This window comes from Anopheles coustani, chromosome 2, assembly GCF_943734705.1.
Source record: "Anopheles coustani chromosome 2, idAnoCousDA_361_x.2, whole genome shotgun sequence".
In the NCBI taxonomy this organism is placed as follows: domain Eukaryota; kingdom Metazoa; phylum Arthropoda; class Insecta; order Diptera; family Culicidae; genus Anopheles; species Anopheles coustani.
In genome coordinates, this window is record NC_071289.1 from 85,990,701 (window position 1) to 86,003,820 (window position 13,120).

Below are 13,120 nucleotides of genomic sequence, written 5' to 3' on the forward strand. Positions count from 1 at the left end.
AATAGCGCCTGCGAATGCGATGGATATACCATGAGTTTCACTTTCGCTTGTGAAAAATTAATGCACTGTGAACATTTACCAAACGCTCGTCCCGTCGTCGCCGCCTTCGACGGGGTGCTCCAACTGTTTATTTTTTAATATCATTCAACTTTTCCTTGTAGTCACGTGTCCGAAGCATTCGTGGGTGCACAATTTTCTACCGTATTTTTTTGTTTTTCTACATAAAGGTTCACTATAAATATATGTACAAAAAATTATATGTATTTGCGGAAAAGCCAACGTGTGGGAAATTCCGAATTTTGTCCGACACGTCCAAAGGATTCGTGGGGGGGAGTTCAGGAATCCTTTGAGAAACAACCAGTAGCTATAATTGGCCCTCAGGGATTTCTTTGGCGTCGGTAGAGTTTGAAACGACTTTGCGCCACTTTATCTTCCGTATTTAATTTTACCAGTATCGTCATAAAACCATAACATCCTTAATCGATACCGCAACAACCGGCACCACAAACGTACACAAAAAACAACTCACCGTATAGAGCAGGATCCAGTATTTTTATTGCAATCGAATTTTCAACTTTTAATCCATTCATCCAACGATCAGGCCAACACATTTGCAGTCGCCATTGAAACAGAAACTGTAGCGGAACTGCAGCGGATCACAACGGACCTTGCAAACAGGCTCGGTGTAATGTTCATTTTAAACATTTGCAACGGTGTGCTACAACTTGTGCAGTTTTGCGAATAGATTGATTATCCATGTGCCACTTTTTATACCTGGTGTTCATGACAAAATTGTAATTAAAACTGTACATTCCCCACCGAAAACATTCGGCGTATCAGCCTCGTTTTTGTTTTTTGGGTATACTTTCCAATCAAAACACGTCACTCACTGTTGAACAGGCAACGGCATTAACTCGTCAACTTGGCCGGGCAGTTTTAATATGTCTATTTAACGCCCATTGTTGTATGATTCAGATGTGCATACAACTTGTTTGTTTGTTTAAAAGCCAAACCATGAATTTCATTTTTTAAACGAAAAAAATTGAAACAATACACAATATTTGACTCAATCGGGTGTTTGAATTCACTTCAGAGTTTATTTCCAGTGCTGATCAAGTGTAAAAGCAATGAAATAATTTTGGAAGTTTGGAAATAATATTTTAAAATAATATTCTAATGAAACGGACTACCAATTGGACAAAAGCAATTATTACATAGACATTACATTTTGCATCATCTCCGTTGGTGCTCAAAATTTTGTTTCTTACAACTCATCCAAGAATTTTCCCAAAAATATGAGTTCTACAGGTTCCTGCACCCTGCTTGATTTAGTAGAAATAATATTTAAACAACATTTAATTAATGGGCAGGACAATCGCTGCGCCTTCTTTGCCTGACGAAGCTCCATCCGAAACTGGTCCAATTCCGTATTACCGTTGTTGGTTGCTTGCTCAATCCGTTGGTATGCTACTGCCACATAGAAGGTTCTTCTACTAATAATATGAGGATCTGGATGGACTTATCCCCTTAAAAAAGCCCTTTTTGTTTCACCCTTCGAGTTTCGGGTGGCAAATTTTAGCGATAGGTTGAATATGCAGGCAACCCCATACCTTTGGCGGTGGTAGCAATGGAACTTGAGAGTTTTCCAACCACCTTCACCTGACAAGTGACGTTAGTCTTGGTCATTTTTACAGGTCTTATTAATTACTGTTTTTTACAGTCATAGTTTTACTATGGCTATGCGCCTTTAATGTCAATGAAGAGATGGAAAGGATTTTGTTGAAACTCTCTGATTACAGATGATGATTGTAATGTAATGAAAAAATGGAGGCTCCAAATATATGGACGCAGCTAGTTTTAAGAAATGAATATGAAAAAATGTTGAGCATTTTAACGTTCAGTCGCCGTTCTTTCAAGAAAGTTAAACAAGGATGAATTTGGCAAAATACAACACATGTACCGTTCATATTAATATTTATTCATTTATTTGTGTTATTACACGGTTGCCACAGCAAGCCTCCAGGAGTTATCCGGGTCGGTCGGCTGTTGTACGCCTATGATTCAAATTGAATAATGCTCTCATGTCCCACCATTAGCGTCATCTATCATCCACTCATTGCAGTGCCTTAAAAAACCAATAAATGCATAATGCTTCTCTTTTGGTCATGTACGATCACATTTCCCAAACGGTTGTTTCTCGATTCATCCATCGGATCTGCACTATTGCTTCTACCAAACTATCGGAACATCACCAAAGTGCCACACACACACATACACACATACACACACACACATGCACACAATCACACAGAATAAAGAAGTGTATGGGCTCTATTTAACTTTCATTTCTACCCGGTCAAACAGAGAAAAGTTTTTCTGTAACCGTTTTGCTTCAATGTGACAATTTGCATTTCCTGTGATTCTGTGGTTAGGAGTGTGCAAGTAATAATATTGCACGAATTATTTCATTCGAAGTTGCGTCTGTCTTTCGACAGCTATTACGTTAATGTACAATCAAGATCATCAGCTAAACTGCTGTACACAGGTATCTTATTCCATAAATTGTATCACTTATTATATTTATATCACTAATACATAACGATTGCGAGATACAACGCACATTCGTTGGTACGGGAGGTCTATATAGAGTAGAGGTTAATGTTTTTTTTTGCTTTTGCGCGTTTAATATATTACTTTAGAGCATGCTTTTAAAATATTGTTATTGATCAAAGCAATCGGGGAAAGGTCAGTTTTTGAAGAACAATTGTACAGGAATGGAGCTGGAACTTGGAGATAGAAAAGATAGGATTGAAGGGAGGAAGAATGGTTCCCGATATTTCCTGTTTTAGCTTTGCTTCTAATGCTTTCATGCAATCCTGCTCTCTACCGATACTCTCTAATCTCATAATCCTTACACAGTAAATGTTAAATGTACCATCCTCCTTAACCGATACCCTACCTTCTATACTAGGCATTACTAGACTCACCAACGTTCTCATCAATTGATCGACAGGAAGGAAACGATCCTACGCATCTTTCGACGACGAATCGAGCAGCATCGCATCATCCGGTACCATGCTGAGTAGCTCCTCTTCGGACAGCTTAGCTAAGCGACTTTCACCGCCGCCATCGACGGGAGGTGGCGCACTTACGCTGGCCGATAGCGCCGTTCCTGGCAGACCGGGAACGATGCCCGCCTGCGCCGCGAGTGGAGCAACCATATCGAAGGGCGACACGACGGGAAGCGCGGCTGGCATGATTCGCTCGTCGATATCGCCCTGGCTGTTGGCGACGGGAATGGCGGGATAGGGAATGGCAGCCGGCTTGTAGTTCGCAAAAATTGACGGTGCTGTCGGGTTGTACTCCTCGTCGTCGACGGCCGCAGCCGACTCGACGTCGGGCACCAGCAGTGTGGAGGGTGTTTCTTTCGCGATCATTCCCATCCCTCCTACGGTCGACGGTGCGCCAAGCGGTTCGTTTCCAATGCTGGTACTACTGCTCGCGCTACCTTTAATACTGGCCAATATCTCCGACAGATTCGACGGGATGGGAATATCCTGGATCAACGACGGTGGAATGGCTGAATTGATTTCATCCTCCTTGAGCTCGGCCATACTGATTAGCCCAACGATCTCGTTCTTCTGTTCGGCGATCTTCCGGTTCAGCTCGTCCATGGCAAGGCGCATCCGTTCCGATTCGGGATCAAGCGTTGGATCCGCACCGGTGACTCGCGTTGCCATCTTTGACGTGTCCACGATTGCGGTTACATCGGCAAAATTGCTATCATCGCTGCCGCCGCCCGGTGAGTACGGTTCATCTTCGTCATCGTCGATCAGCATCGCGCTCGATTCGGTCATTGATGCGTGGGCGGTTGCACTCGTGTTGCTGCTATTGCTATTGCCATCACCAACCATCGCCAGAACCGACGAAATATTGCTTACTATTTAAAGCGAAAAAAGGTAGAAAAATGTGTTAGAAAAATCTTTAAATACTATGTCGCTTCTGCAAAGTAGTTTCAATTATCAATTACCTTTTCCTACAACTGGCGCTTTGATAATATCCATGTCAATGTCCATATCCATGCTTCCAAGTCCCAATTCTACGCCCTCCTTCGTTGGCGGCAGGTTCTTACCCTTTTCGGGATGCAATTCGATGTTTCCATCTTTTCCCACGATACTATTCCCGGATGCAATCGGCTGCTTAGTGGCATACTTCGTAATTACCTGTTGCAAGAGCGGGTCTGTTGTGGTTGAGCTGCCTCCAGCTGAGCTCTTGGATGACCCAAGTGCACTCATACTGTGCTTGGACTGACGCCGAGCGACCTGTAGAAGATTCAAATAAGTTATTAACAAAAAAGATATGACGTAGTTCTTTATGAATCTGAATGAATCGCAGAAGATGCTTTCAGATTCACGGATCGGAATATGAGTCGTAATTCTTATTAAATTACCCCACAATTGTTGTCAGACTAGACTTGAATAACTCAGATTCTGATTCATGAATCTGAATAAATCTTTCAACATTCATGAATCAGAATCTTTGTCCGAAAGATTCATGACTTTTCTATATTCATTACTATTCATAAATGAATCCTGAAAGAATTATGAGTCTTGTTAAATCCCTAAATTTAACAAGACTCATAATTCTTTCAGGATTCATAAAGCCTCATGCATTTTGTGAGGTTGAAACCTTAAAGATTCATTAATCTTCAGGAAATCATGAATTTCATTTGATTTCCACATGAGTCTTCTTTCAAGATTCGTGAAACGATGGAGGCGACTCAACTAGTGTTGAGTGAATCTGATTCATGTGAATCTTTTATAAAAGAATCTTTCAGAATGATAAATTAATCTTTGGGGGTTCATTATCATCATCAATCTTTTGGGATTAATGAATCTTCTGTGAATCGTTAAAGATTCATGACTCCCAATGATTCATAAATCTCTACAAATAAGAAAAGAATTAGAAATCTTGGTGACTCATGACTTTTAAAGGAATCAAGATTCAATTCGTGAGTCGTGAAAACATTCATATGCCTTGCATCTCATCGGACGATTCTCGACTAGAATCTGTTGAGATTGATGCATCATTGGGAGCCATTAATCTGTAAGGATTAATATCGCTATTCGCAGAAGATTCATGAGTCTCGAAAGATTGACGAATCGATCCGAAAAAATACCCAAAACTTTAAAAACGCAAACGGTACTTACTTTGAGTTGTGGCTGCGTACTGACAGGAGTGGAAGGCGCACCGCGCTTTCCTCCTCTGATCTTCACCAGTATACCCAGCAGCAGGTTGGGCTTGCGATCCCCTTCCACGATGCCAATGCCCCGCACCGGTTTCAGAATCATCGGTATCATCTGCTCCGCAGGCAGAGGGAAGATGTAGAAATCCTTGATCGCCGGCGAGGGCGTCTTCACCACGCTGTACCGCTTGCGGCTGTGCAGGTGGCTGTACAACGTGTAGTACGCACCGGTTTCCGTCGAATGGAAGCGCACGAGACAGACCTCCTTGTTGGGGCTCTTCTTGATCTGCCCGATGTACTCCCACACAATTTCCGGCTTGATCGTACCACAAATGTTCAAATCTTCGGTAAAATCTTTCGTAACGTCATGCACCTCGCCACTGACCGAACGGATCGACATTTCTACGCTCGCCACATCGACCATGTGAACGCTGCCCTTCCAGTGGTCCTTTTCCGCTTCCACCATTCGCTCGTCGATCTCCGTGCCAGCGGCGGCACCAGCATTCCCCGCATCGCTCGGGGGTTCTCCTTCGTAGGGATAGTGTGGAGGAGTCGGAATCGTAACGGTGCTGCTCGGTTCCTGATCCTGATCCGTCTTCGTCTCTGTACTAGGTTCGGATCCCTCCGCAGCACTCACAGTGGCATTATTATCGTCCGTTGTGATCACATTCACTCCAGGATCTTTTACCAATGCCGTTTCCTCATCCCTGGACTGCTCGTTATCTGGGGTTTCTTTTGTTGACGCCTTCACTTCCGTCGGCTTATCAGCACTAACAACCGTAGGGGACGTCAGGGGAACATCGATCGTCGCCGATCCCTTGGTGGACGTCTCTCCGGTGCGCTTCTTCGATGAACCCACGGACGACTTACTCTGCCCGTCGGTTTTCTCTTCCTTGCGCTCGGAGCCTTCTGCAGTGGTTTTTGAAGACAGATCCGTCCCGTCCGCGCCGCGACTGCTCGGCCTCGTAGACGATCGTTTCGAGCCGTCCTTCTCCCGGGAACCCTTTCGGTCGTGCTTCGAACGCTCTTTGCTTCGCTCACTTCCCCGATGATGGCGATCACGGTCCCGATCTCGCTCCCTGTCCCGCTCCCGTTCACGATCTCGATCGCGACTTGAGTGCCGATCGTGACTTCGCTCCCGACTGCGCTTGCGTTTGTGCTTCGATCTGCTGCGATCCCGTGACCGTTCGCGATCATGCTTGTGGCCCCGACTACGGCTGCGGCTGCGACTTCTGCGAGATTCCTTCTTGCGCGCCGAACCCGACAAAGAAGATCCCCCACCGGCGCCGCTATCCGATTTATTTCCACCGCTCGCCACCGCGGCAAAACTGCTGCTACTTATCGACCCACTGTAGATTCCACTGTACGATTTTCCATACCCTCCTCCGTAGTCGTAATCCTTCGATCGGTACAGGCTGTCCTTCATTCCGGACGAAGAATCGTCCAGCTCACTGGTGCTGCTTACGGCCGAATTGTTCAGCAGAGATACAACGTCCGCCACGGCCGTCGATGGATCCAGCTGGATGCGATCGTCCGTCTTCCCTTCAATCACCTCCTCGCCCTTGTGCGTCTTTAGGACGTAGTTCTTGGCGCAAGCCAGCAAATCGAGCTCCGACTTCTTGATCATCTCCAACTGGTGCTTTGTTTCGTTTTCGCGCCACTGCGCCAACTCCTGGCTGGCAAGCTCTTCGGCCGTCATACGGACCTACACAAGTTGAACAAGGTAATGATAAAGAGAGATTTGTAATCAATAATCGGTTCTAATTAGCAAAAGAAAGTATATGTACTAAACTTACCAGCTGCTTTGGCTCAATCGATTTCTCCGAAATCTTCTGAAACAGAGAGAGATTCTTGCGATCCTTTATGTTGAAGACGAGCGAGCGGTACTTCGCGCGGTACTTCATGCCCGTGTCCTTGTTAAACAGAACAAAAAGCTCCCGCTCCGTACTGTTGACGAACTGGTCAATCTCTTCTTCGGTCAAACGGGTTATCGGGCTGTCGTCCTTCAGTTCAGTCGTACGTTGCATAAGATGCTCCTAAAGAAAAGAAAAAAGCGCAACGACGAAACATTAACCTCATGTAGTGCAACTAAGTGCGACGTTAGGATATATACCTTCAATGTTTTCTTAACGGTTACGCGAATATTTTCACCGGCCGGCGTAGTTCCCGGTTTGGTATGCTGGGACTGCTTGGTCGATTCCGCCGATCCCGCCGACGACGAGGACGAAGTGGTCTGTTTCTTTTGCTTACTGGCGTTGGCCGCAGGTGTCGCAGGCGACGACTGTACGGCTCCACTACCGCCTTTCTGTTGATTCACGGAACTGCCCAACGTTCGGTTGGCGGTGGAATTTGTCTTTACACCGGAAGCTGAAGCCACGATCGCGGTTAACGGGGTTTTTTGACCGGCAGGATTTTTCGAAGATGCGCTGCTCGTAGCTCCGATCGCCTTTGAACCCGCGCTCGATGCCTGCGACGTTATGACCAACTTTTTCTGTTCGTTTAATTTCAGCTGAGTTTGAATCTTCGGCGACTGTGCACCGGTGCCGGGGGAGGAAGTAGTGGTGGAAAGTGCAGTAGTAGTTCCAGCTGGTCCTGCGCCGCCAGCGGCCTTCTTTTCGGCGGCCTCTTTTGCAAGCTGCGCCTTGCGTACTTCGGCCTGTTTCGCGATAATGATCGACGCTTGAACCGATCCGGGTGGGACGAGCTCGAAGGTGGGATGAGCCTCGAGCCAACTCTTGAGGTTTTCCAGCGAGGGTGCGTTCTTGCCCGTTATGCAGCGTCCGGATTTCCGTTCCATTACGATAACCTGCGGAAGAAAGCATAAACAAATCAAGTAAAATTAAAAAAGCCAATATATTGTACTTCAATGTTACTAACAACTATTACCATAATGTTGTTTTGGTCATTTTCAAATTTTCATTAAATGAAATAGAAAAAAAACCTTCCAAAAATATCAGACGATTGATTCTTACCACATTGGTATCTTTCGAAACGGTTGGACTCGGAACCGATGGAGTAGTCGACGGTGGTCGTTCACGTGTTTTTTCCACCTTAGCAACTGGTTGTGCCGTGCTGGCCACAGTACTCGACGCATGTTTTCGAATGCAATCGTCGCTGCAATAGATCGAGCTCGGTTTGGCCGGTTTGCTGCACACGACACAGTTTGCTTCCTTCTCGCTGGTGGCTGGTGTCATGACCGCTTTGGTACCCTGGGCAGGTTTCGCAATTGCCGGTACCTTAGCACCCTTGCTGCTGTCGTTGTTTGACACCAAGAATTCGGTCATTTTTGGTTGCTAAAATGGAATGTTCAAGAAAACAAACGAGGTTAGTATAAGAGATGGGAAATTCTGATTCAGATTCATGATTTTTTGAATAAGAAAAAGCTTAAACGGGAAGGAAATACCTCCTTGTTTAGCTCGCTCGATCGATACCCATGAAAGAATCATGAAGATTCACTGAAGATTCATTAAGATTCATGAATGTTTCCAAATATTCATCAATTTTCGCCCTCAAAGAGTCATAAAACAAACTGAATGAATCTTAGGTGAAAGATTCATATGAATGAATCCCTTCAAAAGATTCATCAGGCACAACTCTAGATAGTATAGATTTTATGGTTCAAGGGTCAACAAATCCATACCTGACGATCCTGTTTCTTCTTGAGGCAATTCGGGCACGTCCACTCGATGCCGTCCTGTTCCATTTGCTGACCCATCGCCTTCGTAATGTTGACGCACTTGCCATGGAACCAATCCTCGCACGAGTCACAGCAAATCATGAACCGATTGTTGTGCGGTTGTCTGCAGATACACCACAGGCTGCGAAAAACAGAAAAAACCCAAGGCCGGTCAGTTTCGACTCACATTGGAATCCCAGTTTCATTCGGGATTTTATCTTACCGATCCGGGTCGTCTTCGGAGTTCCAGCTTTCATCCGACTCGAGATCGTCGTCTTGGGCGGCTTCCACAGCGATGGCCACGTTGGAGCTACTCGCTCGCTTCACGCGACTATCGACCGACTGGCGGACCTTTGTGTTTCTTCTACCCTTGGTTTCATCGATGACCAGGTCGCCGGTACCGGGCGTGCCACCATCGTCCACCACTGTTTGTCCCGGTGTTGCCGGTCTTGAGGTGGATGGGGTGTGTATGCTGCCCCTCGGTTGCCGGGAGGATTTCGGTGTTTGCACGAACGAAGAATCCAACGCTGACTCGGTCCCGGTTACAACGGCCGGTGACGCACAAGACGAGGGAGTGTTTACGGTGGGTGTGCCACCCTGTGCGCGCCGCTTTGAGGAACGCGTGGCCGGTGCTTCGATCGGTGGCAATGTTATTACCCGACCATCGCTGCGTCGAACCAGAATCGCTTCCTTCCGTGCCGCCGACGCCGCCGCCGTTTGATCCTTGCCCGTTGGTGCCAGTGTTGGAGAATCTACCACCGGAGGAGGTTGCAACATTTGCTGCCCACCTAGCTCGGTTGGTTCGTTGTGAATCGGGACATTTTGCTCCACTGGCGGGAAGGTGGTGACCATGCTCGTCGTCGGTTGCGGCATTACCACCGGTTGTTCCGGTATTAGGTTGGTCAGTACGCCACCCATCGGCACCGAGGATGGCCCGAGAAGTCCATGCCCGTCGGTACCGATAACGCTCAGCACCTGCTTGTCGAGAATTTCCTGCAGCTCCTTGTTCTTTGCCAGTTCCGCCACATGCTCGAGGAGCTCGTCCGGCAGTGCATCGTGGTTGCTATTCAGCGCCTCGAGAATACTAGCGTCGGGCAGAAGGTTCACGACGGGCGCGGGTGCCATTTGTTCCATCGGTTTTACCTCGGGAAGCATGGCGGTGTTCAACAGTGTTCCTCCAACACCGCCATCGACCACGCTGCTGGAGGATGTTTCGAGCATTTTGACAATGTTCGGAATTTCCACGGGAGACGGCGAGGGTGGTACGGTGGATCCACCGGGGACCGGGATGGCAACCTTTGGTTGATGCAATTCTTCCTGTACGATTGCATTGATCATATCCAATCGTTGCTCGACCGCGGGACTTGGCGGAGGAATGGCGGCTTGGGCAAGGGACACCGGAACCGGTGTCGGTTTCGGTTCAACCGATTTCATCACCGATGTGCTCACTAGGGTCGGTTTAGCCATGGCCGGCGGTCCACCTGTAACGGATGCCAGCGGATGAACCGTTGCCGTGCCAGGGGAAGGTGTCGTTGGTGTCGTCGCTTTACTAGCGCTAACCTTCTTGATGATGTCCGGAGTGGAGAACAACGCCGACATATCGTTCAGCAGCGCCGTATCATGTGCATTAGATTTGGGTTTCTTTTCCTTCTTAGGGACAGGCGTAGCGACGGGAGTTACTACACTCGGAGTAGTCGGAGTCACTGGAGTCGATTTTGGTTCCGTCTTCGGTTGCGTTTTCGGGAGGCCATGCATTTGATGTTTGCTAGTCGGTGGCGTGGTGACCGACGGTCCGGTCGATGTTGGAGTGTGAACAATGTGAACACGAGGACCATCTTTTTTCACAAACTTCGGGATTTGACCGGATAACTTGCCAGCGACATTTTGCTGTGGCCATGACCCTTTTCCACCCAGAGTTTTGTTACCGTAAACTTTTGTCACCTTATGTTTGCCACCTTCCCTAGCTGCTGCTTCCTTTTCAACGAGTTCCTTCATGTCAAACTTTCTGAACTGGGCCCGCGAGGGAGTCTTCGGGGAAGGTTTGCTCTTGATTGTTGGCTTTCGCTTTCTGGGCGATGGTTTTCCACTGACACTGAAATCGGCATCCATCTCATCGTCGTCCTCTTCCGAGTAGGAACTTTCGTCCTCCTCCGAATAGTCAAAGTCCACCTCGTCGTCTTCTTCATCCTCGTCCACGTCGTCCATTTCGAGTGAATCCGTTGGGGCGGTCGAGCGTATAGGTCGGTTTACTTTCGGCTTCTGTTGTTGTTCCTGTCGTACTGCCGGTACTGGAATGGCCAAAATCTTTCGAGACTTCGTACCCTCGGCACCGGTTACGTTTCGCACCACCTGAACCGGGACACCAGCTCTGTTGCCCTTAAGCCCGAGCGATTTCCGCCGGTTAGCGATTTTCGAACTGGGGTGAGAGAGCGTGATCACTTTCGGCCTTGACGGAACCGTGGCAGAAGACGATTCCTCGGACGAGTCGACCTCGGACGAATCGAACGGTAACCGTGGCGGCAGTTTTTGTGTTGGCGACGTCAGCGGCGTGTAGCAATGATCGTTCATAACGATGTGCTTTAGGTAGTCGATATCCACGGTTTCCTTCCGAAGCGGATGCTGGTACCCGGTGAGACTAAGAACTTGTGCGGCAAAATGGGACGCTTCCTCCGGTGGATAGTACGCTTCCACGGTCAGGCTGACATGCTTCGGATCATCGCTGTCTTCCATAGTCAGTACGGTACCTCCCCCTTTCCTTGGGGCCGCTGTTCGAGTTTGGCGAGTCGCCACGCCAGTTACGCTGGAAGCTCCGGAGCTTGTACCCGCCACGGAGCTGCTCTCCTCGGAGGAGTCCTCGTTCGAGCTCCCGGCGCCACCACTACCACCCGCATCCGCATCCATTTGTTGCTTCGCTTCCTTCAACCTTCGCTGGTCTTCTTCGATCTCATTCTCGATGCTGGGCGTTGGAGAAGTTATTCGCACCACACTGACGGACGTGTCTGTAGTTTCATTTGCTAAAATCAAAGAAAATGGATCGTTAGATTTTTATGTTTTATTTATTTAATTTAAAGCACTGCACTATTTCCAATAGGAAACGGGAACATCAAAGAAACAACAAAAATAAAGCGGCGTCGCGGGGTAAAGGAAAAAGCGGGAAAAGAAAATGTCAAAACACTGAAAAACGAATGTACCGGAACAGATGTAAACAATTACCTAGCAAGCTCTGGAGCGTATTTTGATCGACCGACACTGTTCCATCTTTGTTGACTAATATTACCAAATTAGAATCGATCTTTAGCTCTTCGTGCACCGCACTAGCGTTGAGATCGGATTCTTTAGCGCCACTAGAGCCGGCGTCACCTTCCAGCCCATCCCGGCTGGTGGCAGAGTACACTTTGAACACTGAGCTTGACATTATGCTACAGCGGTATATACGCTAGATAATCGAGTACCACAAATTTAACGCCATGTGTTTCTTCACTTATAAAATTGCCGTAAAAATATCAGAAATAGCGATGCCTTCGGCACTGCCAAAGGTAGCGGCGTATGTCTAACATGCGCGCAAACGGCACATGCACTGGTTCTACAAACTATTTTTCACATAAACAATGAGGTGATGACGCCCAGCAGGAATTGTATCGCACCCAAGTGCTCTGTATCGCTTTTTTCCAGTGGCGACGATGCTTCGTTTACTTGCCAGTGGCGTTATTTGCCTTCGAATTGATCGCAATCAAATTGCCACCGGACCATGCAAACTTTTTGTTTAAACCTCACAAAAAGGTTACGAGCGCTTTAAAAACTGAACACTAAACAACACAGGAACGCGCATCGACGCCATGACTCTTTCGCACGCTTGGCTCGCAAAATCAGCCACTAATTCTGCTGATCCAGTTGATGAAAACGAGATGCCAACAGGCGATCACTACTTCTACTGATTGGAGCAATGCTGTGTTTGGTGAACAACTGGAATTTGAGTAGATTAATTCAATGAATCAATGTAATTTAGCAAGAACACAAATTTCGTGTTTGTGCGAGTGAAAATTCCCTTTCCACTGTTGAGGAACGCTGCCAAAATTGTTTCACTTTCCATCGACTGCTGCCAAGGTGCTTAAAGCTACTTTTCAATGTACATACCTTGGTTTATGATAATTTGTGACATTTCGAAAATCCTCGAATCCGAAAAAACATCGCGTTGATTA

General features: G+C 47.2%; 1 protein-coding gene across 1 annotated transcript; it reads right to left on the minus strand.

The window, feature by feature from the left end:
- Positions 1-2,585: 2,585 nt before the first annotated feature.
- Positions 2,586-12,960, minus strand: LOC131262421 (uncharacterized). The gene is made up of 9 exons (XM_058264415.1): positions 12,135-12,960; positions 9,145-11,935; positions 8,886-9,063; positions 8,218-8,538; positions 7,359-8,051; positions 7,042-7,281; positions 5,211-6,950; positions 4,031-4,322; positions 2,586-3,940 (listed from the first exon to the last, which is right to left on the minus strand). Exons 1-9 carry the CDS (start codon positions 12,334-12,336, stop codon positions 3,027-3,029), a joined length of 7,371 nt encoding a protein of 2,456 aa, XP_058120398.1. The 5' UTR covers positions 12,337-12,960; the 3' UTR covers positions 2,586-3,026.
- Positions 12,961-13,120: the final 160 nt, after the last annotated feature.

Coding starts and splice junctions, on each gene's coding strand:
- LOC131262421 (XM_058264415.1), bottom strand. CDS start 12,336: ATGTCAAGCTCAGTGTTCAAAGTGTACTCTGCCACCAGCCGGGATGGG. Junction 11,936..12,134: donor TACGCTCCAGAGCTTGCTAG/GTAATTGTTTAC, acceptor CTTTGATTTTAG/CAAATGAAACTACAGACACG. Junction 6,951..7,041: donor CGATTGAGCCAAAGCAGCTG/GTAAGTTTAGTA, acceptor CAACTTGTGTAG/GTCCGTATGACGGCCGAAGA.